The 17,353-nt window shown below is 38.0% G+C and overlaps 1 protein-coding gene across 2 annotated transcripts in view; it reads left to right on the forward strand.

Moving 5' to 3' along the window:
- ROS1 (ROS proto-oncogene 1, receptor tyrosine kinase) overlaps positions 1 to 17,353 on the forward strand; it is a 131,004-nt gene that overhangs the window by 78,754 nt on the left and 34,897 nt on the right. For both annotated transcript variants that reach the window (XM_055433306.2, XM_055433308.2), the window contains 8 exons: positions 4,284 to 4,486; positions 6,016 to 6,160; positions 7,017 to 7,249; positions 7,337 to 7,513; positions 11,056 to 11,224; positions 11,947 to 12,064; positions 15,032 to 15,222; positions 17,127 to 17,210. In XM_055433306.2, coding sequence (XP_055289281.2) covers positions 4,284 to 4,486; positions 6,016 to 6,160; positions 7,017 to 7,249; positions 7,337 to 7,513; positions 11,056 to 11,224; positions 11,947 to 12,064; positions 15,032 to 15,222; positions 17,127 to 17,210 — 1,320 coding nt within the window. The remainder of the gene's footprint in view (positions 1 to 4,283; positions 4,487 to 6,015; positions 6,161 to 7,016; positions 7,250 to 7,336; positions 7,514 to 11,055; positions 11,225 to 11,946; positions 12,065 to 15,031; positions 15,223 to 17,126; positions 17,211 to 17,353) is intronic.

Raw genomic sequence — 17,353 nt, forward strand, 5'->3', positions numbered from 1 at the left:
TCTTGCTTATTTCATGTGTCACTCATGAATTTTTCTAGTCTTGTGCTCCTAAATCTATTTTCTCCACAAATCTTCTGGATTTTGTTTAATGCAATGACTTTTAGGAATGTATGTATCATATTATGGTGGAACTGACTATATTTTTTGCTGAGAGTCATAATAAAAAATGTTTGAAATATAAAAACCAACCAACCAAAACCAAAACCAGCATCACATAGCCTTATGGGTGATATTCAAACCTAAAGTGGTTTTCTCAAGTTCTCTCTTCCATTAAAGTCACAATGTCATTCTAAATTCAGTATAATTTTCTCTTAGAGACGGACAGAAATGAATAAAAGAATCTCTCTTTGCGTAAATATATTGAGTTATAAAATATGTAAGTTATACAGTATGAAAAATGGGAGAATTCATAAATAAGGTGAATGTATATTGTGGTAAATAATTCATTAAGAGATTCAAAAGGCACGTGAAATATTTGGTTGAGGTTGAGCACACAGGCATATCTGTAGAATGAAAGTCCTAGAGGTGACATCAGTTTTCGTCATAGGAGTTCATTGAAAAATGTGATTTATAGAATACTCTCATTACTTTCTTCAAATAAAAAAGGGTCCATTTTGCTACTATCTGGAAACAGTGTCAGACTTTGTTTTTTTGGGCTCCAAAATCACTGCAGATGCTGATTGCAGCCATGAAATTAAAAGACGCTTGCTCCTTGGAAGGAAAGTTATGACCAACCTTGATAATATATTAAAAAGCAGAGACATTACTTTGCCGACCAAGGTCCGTCTAGTCAAGGCAATGGTTTTTCCCATGGTCATGTATGGATGTGAGTTGGACTGTGAAGAAAGCTGATCGCCGAAGAATCGATGCTTTTGAACTGTGGTGTTGGAGAAGACTCTTGAGAGTCCCTTATACTGCAAGGAGATCCAACCAGTCCATTCTAAAGGAGATCAATCCTGGATGTTCATTGGAGGGACTGATGCTAAAGCTGAAACTCCAATACTTTGGCCACCTCATGAGACGAGTTGACTCACTGGAAAAGACTCTGATGCTGGGAAAGGTTGGGGGCGGGAGGAGAAGGGGACGACGGAGAATGAGATGGCTGGATGGCATCACCGACTCTGTGGACATGAGTTTGAGTGTACTCCGGGAGTTGGTGATGGACAGGGAGGCCTGGCGTGCTGTGATTCATGGGGTCGCGGAGAGTCGGACACGACTGAGCGACTGAACTGAACTGAACTGAACTGAGGTACATAATTAGGGCTTCCTTGGTGACTCAGTGGTAAAGAATCTACCTGCAATGCAGGAGACCCAGGTTTGATCCCTGGGTTGGGAAGATCCTCTGGAGGAGGGCATGGCAACCCACTCCAGTATTCTTACCTGGAGAATATCATGGACAGAGGAGTCTGGCGAGCTACAAGCCATAGGGTCACACAGTCGGACGCAACTGAAGTGACTAAGCAGCAGCAAGTACATAATTAAGTATACTTTGGCTCCATCTTCTGGAAATTATAAGCAATTACCAGTTACTTTGCTCTCTTTTCCCCAGGCATTTATCATCTTCAAAATACATGAAACAAAAAGTGTCTTCAGGCACTAAGACGAAACCAGGTAAAGACACAGAGAAGACAATACACAAGATAGGAGACAGGCTAGAATACATCCTTTCCTCACAGTCCTCAAAGGAAACCAACCCTTCCAAAGATTTGATCTTGGATTTCTAGCCACTAGAACTGGGAGAAAATAAATTTTGTTGTTTAAGCCACCCATTTTATGTTACTTTGTTATTGGAGTACTAACAAACTAATACAATTTTCTAGTAGATAAATACAGAACATACTAAGTGGTCAAATGAGCTCACATTAAAAAAAGATTTAGGGGCTCCGGCGGCGCAGGCGCGAGAGACGCCTGGCTCCGGCACAACCGACCACGTGCAGAATCGTGGCTGAGAGGAGCTACCCTGCGCCCAGGGTTAGGGCGGTGGCTGAGAGGAGGTGTACCACGTCCAGGAGGCGGTGGCTGCTTGGGCACCGGAGGGCCGCGAGGAGCTGATCCACATTCAAAGCAGGAGGGGCGGCCTTGAGGAGATACCCCTCGTCCAAGGTAAGGTACAGCGGCTGCGCCTTGCTGGAGCAGCTGGGAAGAGATACTCCACGACCAAGTGGAATATAAGAATCCAGTGTTCTGGGGAGGAAGGAACAAGATGGCAGAGGGATAAGACGGGGAGACCACTCTCTCCCCCACAAATTCATCAAAAGAACATTTGAACGCGGAGTAAAGTCCACAAAACAACTTCTGAATACTGGCAGAGGACATCAGGCTCCCTGAAAAGCAGACCATTGTCTTCTAAAGGAGAGAGAAGAAATCCAGCTCCACCCACCAGAACACCAACACATGCTTCCCTAACCAGGGAACCCGGACAAGTCACCCGTCCAACCCCACACACAGCGAAGAAACTCCACAAACTGCAAGAAGAGGGAAAGGCCACCCCAAGCAAAGCAATATAAGCAAGATGAAGAGGCAGAGAAATACCCAGCAAGTAAAGGAACAAGATAATTGCCCACCAACACAAACAAGAGAAGAAGATATAGGGAATTTACCTGATAAAGAATTTCAAATTTTGATGGTGAAAATGATTCAAAATCTTGAACGCAAAATGGAGTTACAGATAAATAACCTGGAGAAAAGGATTGAGAAGATGGAAGAAAGATTTAATAAGGACTTAGAAGAAATAAAAAAGAGTCAACATACAATGAATAATGCAATAGATGAGATCAGAAACACTCTGGAAGGAACAAACAGTAGAATAACAGAGGCAGAAGACAGGATAAGCGAACTAGAAGATAGAATTGTAGAAATAAATGAAACAGAGAGGAAACAAGAAAAACGAATTAAAAGAAATGAGGACAATATTAGAGACCTCTGGGACAATGTTAAACGCTCCAACATTCAAATCATAGGAGTCCCAGAAGAAGAAGACAAAAAGAAAGACCATGAGAGAATACTTGAGGAGATAATAGTTGAAAACTTCCCTAAAATAGGGAAAGAAATAATCACCCAAGTCCAAGAAACCCAGAGAGTCCCCAACAGGATAAACCCAAGGCGAAATACTCCAAGACACATATTAATCAAATTAACAAAGATCAAACACAGAGAACAAATATTAAAAGAAGCAAGGGAAAAGCAGCAAATAACACATAAGGGGATTCCCATAAGGATAACAGCTGATCTTTCAACAGAAACGCTTCAGGCCAGAAGGGAGTGGCAAGACATACTTAAAGTGATGAAAGAAAATACCCTACAGCCCAGATTACTATACCCAGCAAGGATCTCATTCAAATATGAAGGAGAAATCAAAAGCTTTACAGACAAGCAAAAGCTGAGGGAATTCAGCATCACCAAACCAGCTCTCCAACAAATGCTAAAGGATCTTCTATAGACAGGAAACACAGAAAGAGTGTATAAACTTGAACCCAAAGCAATAAAGAAAATGGCTACGGGATCGTACTTATCAATAATTACCTTAAACGTAAATGGGTTGAAATTTTCAAAAAGGCTACGAAACAATTCTCATAGCCATCAATAGTTCAGTGTTGAGTTCATGAATAGTTTTTAAAGTTTGGGACAAACTGTAGTATTTGCTATTTGAAGTACTATTTGTAATTGGCATATTACGATGTAACATTGGTCTTCATTTCCAACTTAAAACGCCTAAAAATGCCTAACAGGTTTTTAGATTTGTGAATTTTAGTTGAAATGTATTTTACGATATTACTAAACCTGCAGAAATATTGAAATATTTCAGAGAACTTATTCACTGTACATTTAATTTATTTTATTTATAAAAGTTATGAACAGTAGAAAGTTTTACTTGTTGGGTCTAATGCTTGTTGCTTCAAATGCTTGTCGCATTTGAAGTGCTAGTTACAAGAAAATCAAATACCTTCAATGTATAAATGCTATTAAGTTTTTAAAGGACTCTGGAGTATAAGTAAGTTTGTTTAAAGATTTTAGTCTGTTCAACTTGAATCAGCTCTGTCAAACATTAATTAAAAGCCTCATTTAAAAAAATAAAATAAAATAAAGATTCAGATGCTAAAAAAACAAACAAACAAAAAAAATTGTCTTCCTGTCCAGAATAACATTTCCAACACTCCAATATATCATACCTTATCAGTTAAATAAAAATGAAATGCGACATTATCCTTGATGTTAGATAAATATGCTGTTTCTCTCTTATCCATATGTGTGTATATATTTAATCATTTTTATTATTATTTTAGATAGAGCATTTCTGTCTCTAGCTTCCGATATTGCAGAACCAACTATACTTAACACCACTAACACCAGCCTCACAATCAGATTACCACCTGCCCGGACAAAACTCACATGGGATGGCATCACCAGTCCCACTCCCACATACCTGGTTTATTACAAAGAAGTAATTGACATGAAGAACAGCTCTGAACTGAGAGATAAAATGCTGGTAAGGCTGAAGCCAGTTATCTTGTCTTTTCCCAAGATGCCCTATTTTGATCTGAAATCCTTAGCTGAAGTATTTTCTGTATAATGTTCTGAAATATGCTGTTACTCTGATTTTTAGAGCTGAATCATGAAACCATTCTGGATTCTAGTCTCTTGCCTAGGAGTAAGTTAAGCTTTAAGGAAGTACTTTAACTTTAACCAATGGTAGATCGCCTTATATTAACTGTTCCCTGAGTGTCCTAAAAGAGCTGGGTTTGTTGCCTCTCTAATTTCATCTAATTATGCCCAGAAAGTGATAGAGACCTATTTTTGTGGCCATCCCAACAGATTGAGGGGTAAGAAGTAAATTGGACAGAAAGAACATTATTGTGTACCTCTCTTCCATCACATACAGCTAATATGCAAATTGTACATTATATTTTTACTTTCTATAAGTTGTGAAATGTGCGATTAGGCAGGGACTACCTTTTTTTCCATCATTGTATTCCTAGCACCTAGCATAATACTTGGCATTGTATAGGCATTTACTAGGTATTTCTGGAATGAATGAATGGACACAATTCATTCCACCACTGATCCATGATGGAATCTAGTGATTCCATCACTGATGTTCGAGTTCCATGTGATGGAATCATGTGTTTCTAGTATTTTCTTTGTACTTATATTTTGATCTAGTCAAAATGTGAAATTGACCATCATCTATTGGAGGTAACAAGCACTGTACACTTTGACAGAAAGTACATCTGATTCTTGTTACTTTGTCTATTTAAAAAATATATATTATTTACTTTTGAATTTTGTCTATTTTACTCTTCCTTTACACGTTTCTAAAAGGAGTTGTTTCAGAGACAGATTAGATCATTTGGCTGACTAATACTGGGCTTCTGGCATTGGTATTAGAGCTAATCTATCATTTTGGCTTCACAGTGATTAATATGGATCAAAGACAGTGAGTGGTTCTCAGCCTTGATGGTTCATTGGAGTTTTTAAAATCTCTGAGCACATGCTTCACCTAAGACTAATGCAATCAGATCTCTAGGGGTGGGACCCAGGCCTCAGTGTTTTCTTAAAGTTCTCCAGATGATTCCAAAGTATAACCAAAATTGAGAACCGCTGGTCTAAGGAAAGCCTTTTCAGTTTCTTAAGCTTTATTTCTGAGAATGATTAGGTAATGTAGCTTAATCTTTCACTGTATTCACTTATGTGTCAAATCCTCACAATACCTTCCTGCTGAATTTCAAATGCAAGGCTAATAAGACAGTTTTGTCCTCTGGGAATTTAATATCCTTCATGAAATAATTGAGTCACAATTGACTGAGCGCTGCCAATTATTTGACATTTATTCCTGGAAACATTAAACAACTCAGGTCTGGGCAGACTAGGACAATGAAGATCGTCAGTCATGATCCAAGATTTAAAAATAAATTAAATATTTTGAGTCTTTTCCTTTTTCTCTCTTTGATTAAATAATTTCTCCCGATTTGTACAAAAAATAAGAATAAGATATTGATTTTTTAAAATTAATTACAGGAATTTCAGGGGAGTATAGCCGTTATTGAAGGTTTACAACCATTTTCAACATATATGATACAGATAGCTGTAAAGAATTATTATTCAGATCCTTTGGAACAAATACCTCTGGGAAAAGAGATGTGGGGAAAAACTAAAAGTGGAGGTGAGTTATGGGCATGGTGTGGGTTTCTAGAGTGGGATTTTGCAATTAATGTTATGTGTGAGCCTATATTCGGTTTTTATCTGGATGTTAAGATACCTTTCTTATGTGAGTTTTTTTAAGCTTAGTAAGAAAAATGTGTTTGTAGAAGAATATTCTGGTGACATCCTTACTCTGATACCAGAAGAAGATGGATAATATTCCATCAAAATGAAAAGCAGCTATATAGCAAACATCATAACCAATTCTGTGTTACTAGACACATATTCTTTGGCCTCACCACACAGTGTCACTCTCTTCCTGTTTGTTTGTAGGTCTCTGTACACGTGGTGAGACCCAGGGAAGTCAAACTTTTTCCTCTATGTGAATTTTAAAAAATTTATTTTTTTTTAATTGAAGTTTTAATTTAGTTGCTTTACAGAATTTTGTTGTTTTCTGTCAAACCTCAACATGAATCAGCCATAGGTCTATGTGAATTTTACCGAGGGCTGCTGAGATGTAAAGTCACGTAAACTCATTGCCTTAAAGAAAATGGATTTAGAGTCTGAAAATGTGTTGTAAGAGGTGACGATTTTTATGAGGAAATGCCATTTCTTTCACGTGTCTCCGATGGCTTTCACAAAACTCACCAGAATTGGCCAGATCCTTGAACTGGAGTCAGAGAATGATTTAGTCATTATTCAAAAATAAGCGAGAGCCTGGTAACTTACTGTTATGTAAGAGGCTGGCTTTCCCTTGGAACATCTGTCATTCATTCTGCTCACATGATATGCTTATTCCTCAACCAAGACCCTATGACTTCTTTCCATCTTTCAGTGCTGTTGCAACATCCCTTATTGTGTGATGCTATTTATTTCAGTACCAGAGGCGGTTTGGCTCATTAACACAACCGTGCAGTCAGACACCAGCCTCGTTATATCCTGGAGGGAATCTCACAAGCCAAATGGACCGAGAGAGTCCGTCCGCTATCAGGTGGCAATCTCTCATCTGGCTCCCATTCCAGAGATTCCACTAAGGCAAAGCGAATATCCAGATGGGAGTCTCTCTCTCCTCATTACTAGACTGTCTGGTGGAAAACTCTATGTGTTAAAGGTACGGCCAGTGGATTGGGTACTTTAATTACCACTCTCGAGAGCAAGGTTCGAGAAAGGTTAAGCAATTGTTCTTTTTTACTAAAAGGTTCTGGCCTGCCATGCGGAGGAAATGTGGTGTGCAGAGAGTCACCCTGTCACTGTGGAAACATTTGACTTGCCAGAGAAACCTTATGCCTTTTTTCCAGAGAACACTAGTTTGCAGTTACATTGGAATGCTCCATCAAATGTTCACCTCATCAGATTTTGGTTTGAACTCCAAAAGGTACATCTCAACGTACACTTTTAATGCAAATCTTTGTTTTATGCTATAGAAAAAATCAAAAGGCCTTTTCAAAAAATATCTTGAGGGCATTCACTTGTATTAAATGAGTGATATATTTGACAACACTCATTGATTCAGATTTTCCAGATAGATATGGTAAGCTATCTAGACTGATTTCTGATGGAAAAAATTCCCAGAGAGATTAATTTGCTTTTAAAAGGCTCCACATAAAAGGGTATAAATTACGATTTACTGGTTTCATAATGTTTTACTTACTTTAGATGTTATCAGCATGGCTCTCTGGTTTGAAGTCCATAGCAATTTGTTTTATTCTATGGAAAAAAAAAAAAGGAAAGAAATGAACAAACATAAACTTAAAACCTGTTTATAAATGTTCTTTCAACCATTTAAGTACTGTATAGCAACAGGAAAGAAGTAAATGATAAACTAGTTTATTCTCAAGTAGTTGGATCTTGGCTTGTAAACTTTAAATAGTTCCTCATTCAAAAATCTTCATGCATTAACCAGTGTAAAGATATCCACTGAATTTAAGCATCAGTTAATCTAATTAATTCACTTCTAAGGAAAATCTACATTGATTTTTATACTGATACACTTAATAAATTATTAAGTTTTTATAATTGTGACGTTTCATTTTTCACTACTATATATTTGTGTGTTCATATTTGTAAAGACTGGTTAGGAGTGTTTTGTAAAAACAAATCAGTATGGTCACGACCTCACTTTTCTTTAAAAATGAAGTTGCTCCCCAGAGGTTTTAAAATTTTACTATATAAAATATTTTTAGAATCTTGTACTTTTAGATAAAAACTATGAAAAGTAAGCAACAGCAGTGATCAGTTGCTCTAAGTATTAAGTTGATAAGACCAAAGACCATAGTTTAATTGGATTTTTTCCATTGAGCATGTTTATGATGATTTATTGCCTATTTAGAAAATAGTCATTTCATAAAAATTCAGCTTTAAATTGGAGAAACTGAAGGATCATCTTTTTGGGAGACATCTGTTTACGTAAGCTTAATGCGGTTCAGCTTGAAGTCAAGGGCAGAGATGTAAAGTTCTTTTCCCATATCAAAGGTGTGAACTGAGGCAGGACCTTAGAGGTGATTCCAGCCTCTCGTGTTACTGATGAGAGGCTGGAGGCTCAGGCAGGTGGCCCAATGAGTCAGAATCACGGCTGGGCAGGGGAGGACCCTCTGCCTCATGGATGACTCATTGCTGCAGAGGCTTTCCTTAGTCCATCTGCAGAAGGAACCTGAGTCATCATCACCCACCCCACTTCAAGTTTAGGAGAGGGGCAGCAGACAGGGGCCACCTGATTCTGTCCTCATGAGTTTCATATGATGCTTTTATTTCAAGACCTCCTCTGCCCTTGCTCAGAACAGGTTTTTAGATAGACCACTTGAGAAATCATGAAGCTGAAAATGTAAGATGGTAATTTCTACATGCATGATCACCTAAAAATACTAATGTAAAAGGTACTAAGGTAGAAGACTGTGTTCTGAGAGGGTTGGTGATGACATCTAGTTGGAAAGGTCTATTTCTTTTGAGCAAGTTGAACGTACCTCATCATGATAGGAAGTTAGGAATAATCTTGTAACTCCACGCTGCAGCTCTGAGGGGTGAGTAACAAAGGTGAATATGCATATTTTAATTAATCTTTTTTGTTCCTTTCCACCTCCTCCCTTCTCCTTCCTGAAAAAGGAGAAAAAGATAAACTTCCAGTCTTCATCTTTTCCTTACATGGAAAAATGAGAGTCTTAGAAGACAAGGGCTAAATTTTTATCCTGGTCTTTAGATTTCATAGATTCTTTATTATAATAATGCATAGAAAAAAACACATTCAAGATTGAGGAGAAATAAATAATTTTACTTTGGTAAAATTTTTTCATGAAAATTCATTAAAATTATTTTTTTCTCAGCTGTCCAGGGGAATCCCTACCAGAACTGGACATTTCCTAAAGTTCTGTCTCTGAGACATCATAGTCTGCAACATTTCCCCCACACCCTTGCTCAATAATTTGGAAATCCTCTCTGGTAGCCTTCCCCCCTGCAGTTGTTGGCCTCTGATGAATGAAGATCCCAACTCCCTTGTGATTTACTGGGGTAGCCCATGGCATCTCTATAAGTTAGTGGTCCGCCCAGAACATTCATTGCTGTGTTGAGGTCAATACGGTACAGTTTTCCAGCAAAACCTTTGGGCCAAATATCTCCCTGACATTCCAAGGAGTTCTTATGATTTCTGAGTGGTGTGGAATGTTGGGCCATCTAGACTACTCACTGAAGGAGACATTAAGGAGGCAGGACCAAAAAGGGCTAAAATTTTCAGCCAGGACTCAACATCTCCCTTCCTCCTTCCCCCTTGCCCGCTTCAGAAGGTTCAGAATAAGTATTCTTCTGCATCTGCATCTGTTTCATTAGGCTATATGAATCAGTGGGGCTGAGACATTTATGAGTTTAACAGGCAGTGTCTCGGACATCGGCATTTCTGGTTTTTTCTTTCTGTAATAAGGTGATCTGCTTCCTGAAGGTGCTATAGTGAATTATTTCTAACTGAATAGAAAACCAATATAAAGTGCCCATCCAATGAAATGGTGTGACCTTGTGAATGCTAAATGAAAAAGGAGATGTAAAGTAAGGTTTATTTATGGAAACTGATCTTCTTAGGAAACTTTACTGGGGAAAACACATGAAGAACCCTTGACAGAATGCCGTATCCTCTGTCTTCTCCTATTTGTATGTTGAAAAAAGTCATCATTTTTGTATAAGATGTTAAGGATCTTGTGTCTTATTTAAAATACACAGATATTTAAAAATACACAGATTCTTTAAAAGCAGTGTTTCAGAGAAAGAATTTTAATATAGCTATAATTACAGACCCAGTGAAATGAAGGTAACATTTCCTATATTAAACTTCTAACCTTGCTACTTAGTGATTGAGTGACAATAGGCAAAGATTTCCTTCTTTTAGGGAACTAGGCTTCCTATGTAGGAAAATAAGGAATGTTGCTTAGATGCCTGAAGAGGGTTTGGGGAGGAAAAACTAAATGTTTTCATTTATAAGTCATTGTGGACGTCTTCAATATGTGAAATATTGTGAAAATATGTGAAAATATTACTACTTTAAAGTCAACAAATGTGTGGAATTGAAAATATCACAGTTTTAATCCATCATTTCCCTTCAGCTGTGAATTTGCACCCTCAGCTATCCTGATTTGATAAAGAGGCCTATGATTAGGGATGCCAAGAAGCCAAACAATCCTCCTGATGATAAACAGTCAGAGGTGCACCTCTCACCTTGGACTTATACTTGGGATCATCGTTCAAGTAACTTACAGCTTGTCATAAAAAATAAAATTGCTGTTGGTGGAAGGGGATACTGTCTGGAAGCAGACACTCATAAAGAAGCTCTTATTTTAGTATAAACTTTAAGCTTTAATGCTTGCTACAGGCTTTTGAATTTCTATGTTTAAGAAGTTTTTCTGAAGAGACAAAAATGTTAATTGAGACTTCTTTTCCTAGTGGAAGCACAATGAGTTTTATCATGTTAAAGCTTCGTGCAGCCAAGGTCCTGCTTATGTCTGTAACATCACAGACCTACAGCCTTACGCCTCCTATAATGTCCGAGCAGTGGTGGTGTACAGGACAGGAGCAAACAGCACCTCGCTTCCAGGAAGTTTTAAGACTAAAGGTGAGTGGTAACACATTCAGCACTTAGGAAACTCTGGACATTTCTCAATTCTTTTCTCATCACTTACTTCACTAATCCTAGAGGTTGAGATTTTTCTTAAAAGAGTAAATTACTATCTTTAGAGCCTGACTGAAGAAATTGAAAAGAGGTAGTTTCTTACAGGTAGTAATGAACTGTCTTACAGGCAGTAATGACAAAAACTCATCTGGTTTTACAGGATCCTAAACTGGGAAAAATTATTTCACCTTTCGTTATTCTGATTTTCTGTCTAGCTATGATATTTTGTACTAAGAAGTAAATGAAAACAGTGTCACTGGGTGTTCAAACATTTACGTATAGACTACTACAACCAGATGTTAAAAATAAAAAATCTAACAAGTGTATTAAATTAGCCAGTATTTTAACAGCTATACCATAACTCCAAGTCGATCCCTGTAAGAATCAGTGAAAAATGCTCCAAATCTTACAATCATCATTTTTGCTTGCATCACTTATTTTGTGTCAGGCTAACATCTACTGTTACTCCTATCATAAACCTATCTAATCCGTCACTGATAAAAATCTTCAGGTACTCACTTAAACATATGCACTCTATGAACGTATTTCTGAACATTTCTTTAACGTATTTGGCTTTTCTCTTAGTAAATGTTGTCTATAGAAAGATGTTATGCAGAGTATTTTATACTTCTAACTATCAATCAAATTTTCTTTTGTTTCCAAAGCTGGAGTCCCAAGTAAACCAGGGATTCCAAAATTATTAGAAGGGAGAAAAAATTCAATACAGTGGGAAAAAGCTGATGATAATGGAAGCAGACTTATGTACTATATCCTTGAGATCAGGTATGTCTGTTTACAAAAGTGCTTTGTAAACTGCAAAGACCTAAGCAGTTGATTTTAAGGTATTATTGGATCAAAATTAACAATATTTATGAATGTGTATTTATAAGTAAACTTAAGGGATCTTTAGTTTAAGGGCCTTGCATGCCTCATTACATTCTTTGCACAATTCCTAGTGGTCACCCTTGGCATTCAGTTACAAGGCAGATAGTCATTCTTCTCAGAAATCTGTGACAGCTTGTCAGTGGGAACAACTCAGTCTTTTGAGCATACACCTAATATTTACTTGATATGGATTCTGTTTAAGAAGCTAAATTGATGTTTGATGTTAGATGATGGTATGTATGTAAATTTCTGAGACTGATTTGTTTTAGAAAGATGAATAAGATCTAGTGAGAACTGGCAATGAGCTGGTATATTTCAGAAGGTAAAGTCAAGTCAAGATCTGAAATGGTCTGTAGTGTATTGGCAACCCAGGATTCTCTCTCCATTTTCAAGGTTACAGTTTGTAGTGTGTTCCCAGGGACTAAAATTGTGCCTTCGATGAAAACCTGATGAATATACGCAACCTCAGATCCGGCCAGTATGGGGAGCTCTGTGAATCATAACTGGCTCAGATGAGCTGATTTCGTGCCAGCTTGAGGAGAGAATTCCAAATTCCACATACACTCCCCTCACGGGACTATGAAGCCATCTTTTAAGAAGCTCCAAGGACAAAAGTCACTTCCATAATTATAGTCCTGGCAACTTGAGCTTTAGATCTATTTTTGCTTCATCTTGCTCTGGCATTCCCATAACCTTAAAAAAATTTCCTGCTCACACTAGAGAATTATGTTTGCTTATTTCTAATTGAAACCTTCTTGAAATTTCTGGTACTTTAAAAAAATTGCAGAGTGAAGTACATTTTGACCTGTAGAACTGTCTTGGTGGTCTATGGCTGCAGTTATGTTCACCAACCAGGCCACACCACAGTCTTACTATAGCCTTGCTGGGAGCACTGTAGTGTATTCCCCTCAGTAACATGTTTAGTGCATAGCTCCATAAATGCTCTGCATTTCCTTGCCCCCAAGTCTCTACTCTCAGGAGAGGGACTGTAGAATAATATAAAGTGTCGTCTATCTCAGAGGATCTCATGGTATCTCAGAGTAACTTCTTCGGTCAGGATATTGCTCATGGTGTACTGGCGGTCCTAGTGCAAAGTGCATGCACTTGGGGGCTGAGTAGATTGCATGAGTTTCCCAGGGCAGTTTCCCAGGGCAGCCAGAACAAAGTGCCACCAAGTGGATGGCTTAAAACAACAGATATGTATTCTCTCACAGTTCTGGAGACTGGAAGTCTTAAGTCAAGGTCTTGGCAGGGTGGATTCTAGGGAAGCATCCTTCCTTGCCTCTTCTCAGCTTCTGGTGATGGGCCACAGTCCTTGGCTTTCCTTGGTGTGTCCGTGGATCCCTCTAGTCTCTGGCTCTGTCATCGCACAATGCTCTCCTTGTGTGTGTCTCGTCTTAATGGGGCACTGGTCATTGGATTTAGGGCCCACCCTAAATGAGGACCATCTCTTGGCTTAATTACATCGGAAAAGACTCTGTTTCCAAGCAAGGTCACATTCACAAGGTCTGGGTGGCTTGAGTTTTGAGGGGGATTAGCCAACCCAGTACACAGACTATTTAAAATCCTTGCTCTATTTCTTTTTTGAACATAAGCATTCTCATCTGTAAAATGAGATCATGATATTTACCTCTTCAGGTTGTTGTGAAGATTCAGTGAAATGATCCAGCATAGGAAAAGCCCCAGTATGATGTGTTGTAAATAGAAGGTGGTCAACCAGTATAAAAAGTCTTCCTTCTCTTCCTTAGTGGCCAATGTCTGTGAAGAGCCACTTTACACATTTAAAAAATTGATTTATTTTTAACTGAAGGATAATTGTTTTACCACCTTATATATGTTTAAAGGTCTCTTTCTTTTGGATCAGAGTTGTTTGGGTTGAAAATTGAAATTGCCAGTTCCCAGCATGAGGTGTCACATGATGCAGGAGAAACACAGCTTTACTTAGGATGCTCCCAAGGACACTTAGCTGCTGGTCACATTTGTAACCGTCGCTGCCATCTTGGCCCTCCTGATGTCCTAGCTCATCCTCTGTCCCTTGGAGGCTCAGCTCTTGCTGTCCTTGATGCTGTTTCAGGGCAATCATTCAGTTAGTGGGAGCAGAACTGGCTTCCATTATTTACCTTCAAGCTGACTGTGGGTTGGTACTGTGCCCTAAAACTGCTGTGGTCTGAAAAGTTTCAGACCTTTTCAGACTTGAAAAGGTCATTGTCAGAAAAGACATAATGGGAAGGCCTTGAGCTTACCTTCAGTCTGTGGTTCTGTTAAAAGTCATTTTAGTATGTCTTTTGAACCCAGCTCCTGATGTTTCATTAGGAAGAGTGATGCGGACTGATCCTGAGGGAGAGTGTAGGCTAATTTTAAGCAACGAGGCTCGGAATCTCAGATACAACGATAATTTTGGTAGCTGAACTATTTTACTTTCTTTTTCATTTTTATGTTCTGTATTTTATCTAGATATGGTATCAGTAAATGACAGATAGCATAAGAGACTGAAAATTAAGAAAAATTTAAAAATTCCCAGTTAAAAAGTATGAAATCATTGTCTTTTGTGTTTGGAATTCTGAAGAAAGTTTGCACACTCCAATAGTAAGAAGAGGCTCTTCAGCTGTCTCTCAGCCATTGATTATTCGTCATTTTCCAGATGGGCTGAGTTGGTTGGCTCCAGGCATTGCTGGGATGACTTTATAAGACTCTGCTATGTTCTGTAGCCAAACCATGTGAGAGGAATGAGATCAAGGGCAAAGTGTGCAACAGGAGACGCTCTGGAGTTCTGTCATTAAAATGATATATGAGCATCTAGAAATAACACATATATTGTCTTGTATATTTCCTATATTTATGATTCTGCTCTTTTTTTTTTTGCAGAAAGAGCACTTCAAATAATTCATGGAACCAGAATCTAACATGGAAGATGGCATTTAATGGCTCATGCAATAGCATTTGCACATGGAAGTCCAAAAACCTGAAAGGAACATTTCACTTCAGAGTAGTAGCTGTAAATAATCTGGGGTTTGGTGAATATAGTGGAATCAGTGAGGATATTATATTAGTTGGAGGTATGTTACCATGTCTGTCTACATACTAACTTATTACACAAGGATTCAGAGATAAATATAAGTGTATTCTCAGCATTAGCAGTAATTGAGTGACTATATAACTTCACCAAACTACCATAGAAACTATTGAACTATTCATTTTATGTGATGAAACATCAATATCAACATGTCCTTTTTCTCCTCAGTAACCGTCAGCCCCACATCAAGTCCATGCTCCTAGATGGACTTCCAAGGTTGTTTGCAGTCTGGTTTTTATCCAGCCTTATTTTTCTGTTCCTGGTTCTCTCATCTGCTACACAACACACCTGAAACTCAACTTTGTCTCTTCCTCAATATCTACATCTTCCACTGGGTAGCCTATTTTTGTTTATAATACATCGTCTTTCTAATCACATTGGCTAGAAATCTCAGTACCATATTTGATTTTTCCCTTTATTCAGTCACCAAGTTCTGCTGACTTTATTATCTTGATTTCTGTCCACTAAGGTCCCTTCTTCCTGTTTCTACTTTGGCTTTCCTAACTTAAGCTACCACTTCTTGCTCGTGCTCTTGGCTTAACCCCACTGCTGACAGCTAATCCAGCTGAAGCACAAGCTGGATCACTGCACCACTTTCTGAAAATCTTGAAATGGCTCTCCATTCACTGCCTTCAGAATCAAGTACAAACTTTTCTGTGGCATTTAAGGCCTTCCATGATTTGCCTTCCAATTGTAGTTTCTCTTTCCCAGTATTTATCCTTACGGCTATAGCCATACCAAACTGGTAAACAAACAAACAAACTTCCATGACACCAGGTTCCCTCAGCCTCAAAGGCACACTTGCACCACCTACCACTTGCCCTTTACTGGGATTTTCTTTCTCTCACTTTGTCGATGGAAATTCTTCTCATCCTTCAGTACCCATTGTGATGCTTAACTGCTGCTCCTTGGACACACACAGCACATTATTCTATGCAAACCTGAAGCCATTCTTATTTGTATTACAGTTAGTTACCTGGAGAAGAGCTCCATAAACCTTTTGTGAAAGAAACAAATAGTAAATATTTGAGGCTTTTCAGGCTACATTTGGTCTCTGTAGCATCTTCTTTTTTTTCTGATAATATTTTTAAAATGTAAAAGTTATTCTTGGTTCACGAATAGTACAAAATCAGGTTACTGTGGCCAGATGTGGCCTGCATGACATAGTTTGCCAAGTTCTGGTCCGCAAGTTCGTCTTCTCAGTGAAACTAAGAGCAGGTACCATGTTTTCACCAGGTGGCGCTAATGCAAAGAACCCACCTGCCAATGCAGGAGATTTAAGAGATGTGGGTTTGATCCCTGGCTTGGGAAGATCCCTTGGAGGAGGGCATGTCAACCCACTCCAGTATTCTTGCCTCAAGAATCCCATGGACAGAGGAGCCTGGCAGACTGCAGGACATAGGGTCCCACAAAGTCAGACATGAGACTAAACTGACTTAGCAAGCACACACACACACACACACCATGTTTTCATGTTTATATTCCTCAGTTAAATACTCATAGAATTAAATGTATATGAAGATGTTATAGAAGGAAATAATGTTCCCAACTATATGATAAATGACAGTTGAGACTTCTTTGTCCCAAATTCATTAAAAAGATTATTCATGTTTTATCAATCATTTTAAAGTGGAAGATAGGGTGGGTATACTGCAATGATATACTGGAAACCAGATCACTGGAAATGAAAAAAGAAAAAAGAAACTTGACTTTGATTACTCACAGTGTAAATATATTCTTCTCTATGGATGATTTCAAGCTACTGATGGTTTAACTATTGGCTTGCAGAAATTCAGTAGAAGCTAACTTTGGTATATTCTGGCATAATACTGAGACAATCGAGTTTTACTCTTTGAATTATGTTCTTTTTCTCATTTATTTTATTAGATGGTTTTTGGATACCAGAAACAAGCTTTATACTTACTATTATAATTGGAATATTTCTGGTTATTACAATCCCATTAATCTTTGGTAAGTAGTATAATAGATTTAAAAGTACATCAATAGATAATAAACTGCTTATTTGATCATATTAATTGATTTGTCTGAGTTTAATTTTATATCTGATTAATTTTCTACATGAAATAGATTCATGAAATTCACAATGTTACCTT

This window comes from Moschus berezovskii, chromosome 10 (genome assembly GCF_049115385.1).
Source record: "Moschus berezovskii isolate FMDL1 chromosome 10, NW_MosBer_1.0, whole genome shotgun sequence".
Lineage (NCBI taxonomy): Eukaryota > Metazoa > Chordata > Mammalia > Artiodactyla > Moschidae > Moschus > Moschus berezovskii.